General features: G+C 48.0%; 1 protein-coding gene across 1 annotated transcript in view; it reads left to right on the top strand.

Moving 5' to 3' along the window:
• LOC102770976 (nuclear RNA export factor 2-like) overlaps window positions 1-3,285 on the top strand; it is a 19,106-nt gene that overhangs the window by 12,261 nt on the left and 3,560 nt on the right. The window contains exons 4-10 of the mRNA XM_015565992.1: window positions 585-668; window positions 778-882; window positions 997-1,077; window positions 1,191-1,278; window positions 1,421-1,509; window positions 1,625-1,732; window positions 1,905-2,014. Of these exons, the coding sequence (XP_015421478.1) occupies window positions 585-668; window positions 778-882; window positions 997-1,077; window positions 1,191-1,278; window positions 1,421-1,509; window positions 1,625-1,732; window positions 1,905-2,014 (665 nt within the window). The remainder of the gene's footprint in view (window positions 1-584; window positions 669-777; window positions 883-996; window positions 1,078-1,190; window positions 1,279-1,420; window positions 1,510-1,624; window positions 1,733-1,904; window positions 2,015-3,285) is intronic.

Genomic DNA, 3,285 nt, shown 5'->3' with positions numbered 1-3,285 from the left:
AAAAAAAAAAATCTATGGAGTATGCAGGAGAGAACGGTCAGGTGTACTATGGTGGTCTCATGTAGAGACACTCGATACTTTGCTGGGGACAGTTTACAATTTGTCCTTTTTATTACTTACTCCATCTAAGGGCAAATTTAGAGAAGTAATATAAAGAAATAGACTGACTGTATGGAAAACAGAGGGGGCTGTCTAAATGAAAAGGTGGATCTATTGCCAAGGAAATGGAGCAAGTCCACACTAGATATCTCAGTTTGGCTCAAGCTGGATGTGGGAAATGGAGGGTAGAGTCTCTGGAAAACATTGAGGGGCCAAGCAATATCCTAGACAGGATCTCCTAGAACTTTATAAAAGGAAGAAAATGTCTAACACCTTAAGTTGATTATGGGGAGGAGAGCTTCAAATGGAGAGATAATGGATTTAAGAACTCCATATTTGTTACAAACAAGAAATCATGCAAGTGGTCTTTACTTTAGAAGCCCTTTAAAGCTCAGTAGAAGGTAGCAAAAGAACACTGTGTTGAGTCTGTTCTCCAGCCTTCTTTCAAGTTGTCCCTCCTGTCTCCATGCCCTTTTTGCCCTTAGGTTGCCTGTGGAAGAAAGTATGACAAGACGTGGCTAATGGATTCAATCCAGAGCCATTGCAGTATCCCCTTCACTCCAGTGGACGTAAGAGGATGGTGAAGCCAGATGAGGGGGCACAGGGAAGGGGGAGAGACCTGACTCAGCTGGGGCCCTTGGCTTCTGACACTATTGTTGTTGCCTTCACTCCCTGCAGTTTCACTACGTGAAAAACAAGGCCCAGTTCTTTGTTCAAGATGCTAGCATTGCCTCAGCATTGAAGGATATCAGCTACAAGATTTGTGACCAGGAGAACCGGAAGGTATGTATTGAGGTCATTATGTGTACTTAGTCCTTGGGTAGGAGGACAGGCAGCGCTGGTCACCTTCTGTAGGACTAGAGTTCCTGGTGCTAACCCCACCTCTTCTTCCTGCAGATAGCTATCTTTGTCAATATGTCGGCTGTACCTTACTCAGTGCGGGATAAGTTGGAGCCAGAAGAAATGGAACAGCTAAAGGTAATGCAGACTCAAAGGTTCATGTTTGCCCCCAGACCAAGCTCTTTCTCCTCCACCCTGATTTCCCTGTCACCACCACAGCCTCAGACCTCTCTCTCCATCTCACTCTGCAGCTGGCCATGTGCAAACGATATGATGAGTACAAACGATATGATGCCTCTCAGAAAGCTCTTGATCTCCAGTTGCTCCGCTATGACCCAGGTATGTCTGACAGCAGTAATTCTAGGGCACTTAAGGGCAGAGGGTTCTGCCGGGGAGGAAGACTTAGGGATGGTAACAAGGAGGTTTTGGTGCTGGTCCTGGACCTCTCTCAGCCTTATTTCCTACTCTTGGCTTCCTGAAGATTTGGTGAGATGTGATGTTGATATAATCCTGAATAGAAGAAACTGCATGGCTGCCACTCTGCAGATCATTGAAAAGGATTTCCCTGAGGTGAGGCCCTAGACCCAGTGCTGGTATGATAGGGGGTGGAACAGATGGGACAGAGGGCAGATTTGTCTCCGAGGTCCTACATAGTAAGCATCACTCTACCTCTTCTTCCCCAAAGCTGTTGTCCCTGAACTTACACAACAACAGACTGTACCGACTGGATGGCCTGTCTGATATTATACAGATGGTACCCACAGTCAAGATCCTGAACCTTTCCAAAAATGAGGTGAGAAGAGAGGCAGATCAAAGATGGGTTGAGAGTGGATGGTAGTGTTCATTAAAGTGATGACAGGAAGTAAGCGAAGGTACCTGTGGGAAAAGGAGTGGGCTGTGGGTTCAGGAGCTGGGATGTCCCTTTTCCCTCAGACTATTTTCAGTTTTTCGCCTATATTTCTCAGCTTAACTCTACCTGGGAGTTGTGCAAGATTAAAGGCCTGAAACTGGAAGAGCTATGGCTGGAAGATAACCCTCTGTGCCACACCTTCTCAGAGAAATGCACTTACATAAGGTCAGTGTGAGCCCCTCTCACCATTCCTAGGGTCCTTTGACTTCTGGAAGCCTGAACTACCCCTGACAGTACCATATCACAGATGGTGGCAGCCCTGGTCCTCTGGGAGGGCTAGAGGCCCCACCTTCTCTTCTCTATGTCCCTCGTCTCTGCTCAGAGGTCTTCTATCCTTCCTCTGACCTGTTTACCTGTGATCATTGTCTCCAGTGTGGTTCTTTACTCTGCATTAGTTGTCTCTGGCATGCCCAGCAAAGACATGCTCCAGGATGCAGGGCTCCCTTCCTCCTACCACCAGGACTATGAGTGTTGAGCCTTGAGGTAGATACTGCTGACCTGGACTGAGAAACTTCTTCCACCCCAGACTCATGCTGAGACAGTCCTTCCTGCTTCTGAGATGATAGAGTATCCCCAATCTATTCTGGGAGGAACCTTTTTCCCCCTAGCTTTGAAAGGGTCTCCCCTCAAATCCCAGGTTGACACGGGGACTTTCCTACCCCATGCCAGGTACTCAGGCCCAGTTCATTTCTTTAGTGCAATACTAGGAATGAGCCATCCTTGGTAGAATCCAGAGTTCCCTAGTCAAGGGGCTAGAAGTGAGCTACCACTGCCCTGGCAGGTTTGGCTCAGTGGTTGAAGTGTTGGCCAGTGGACCTAAGGGTTTCAATTTTTAGCATGTACCTTGGATGCAAGATAGATCCCTGGCCCCTGTTGGGGTACATGGTTAGAAGCAACCAGTTGATGTGAGAGAGATGTTTCTCTCTCCTCCCTCTCCCTCCCTTCCACTCTCTTTCTAATGATCAATTACATTACATTGACAACCTCCACACCTGCCCTCAAAAAATATCCTTGGGTGAGGATTGTAAAAAAAAAAGAAGTGAGCCACCAGCAATGAGCAGGGGGCCTCTTGCAGCAGCAGTGGAAGGCAGACAGCAGAGGGGTTTGAAGAGACAGAAGGGCCACTGATCCTTCCTTCACACAACACATCACCTGCCTGATCCTTCAGAGGAGCCCTGGGTAGCCTGACGTGGGTAGGATTCCTCAGAAAAGAAACAACTAAGACAGACAAAGATGCACAGGGGCCATGAAGAGAGAAGGTGGTTTTTATATGAGTGGGCCACAGATCCCCAAGGTTAAGCTGAGCTGGGGCCTGGCCATTTACTCCTTCTGGGAAGGTGTCCTGATGCCGTGGGTGGTACGTGTCCCATGCCCAGTTCGCATTGAGCTCCCACAGCTGACAAAGGCTCAACCAACATTCTAACAGGCCAACAGAC

The sequence above is a fragment of the Myotis davidii genome, unplaced genomic scaffold, assembly GCF_000327345.1.
Source record: "Myotis davidii unplaced genomic scaffold, ASM32734v1 scaffold322, whole genome shotgun sequence".
Lineage (NCBI taxonomy): Eukaryota > Metazoa > Chordata > Mammalia > Chiroptera > Vespertilionidae > Myotis > Myotis davidii.
Note: the sequence above shows the minus strand (reverse complement) of the source record. Positions and strands in the feature narration are given on the sequence as shown.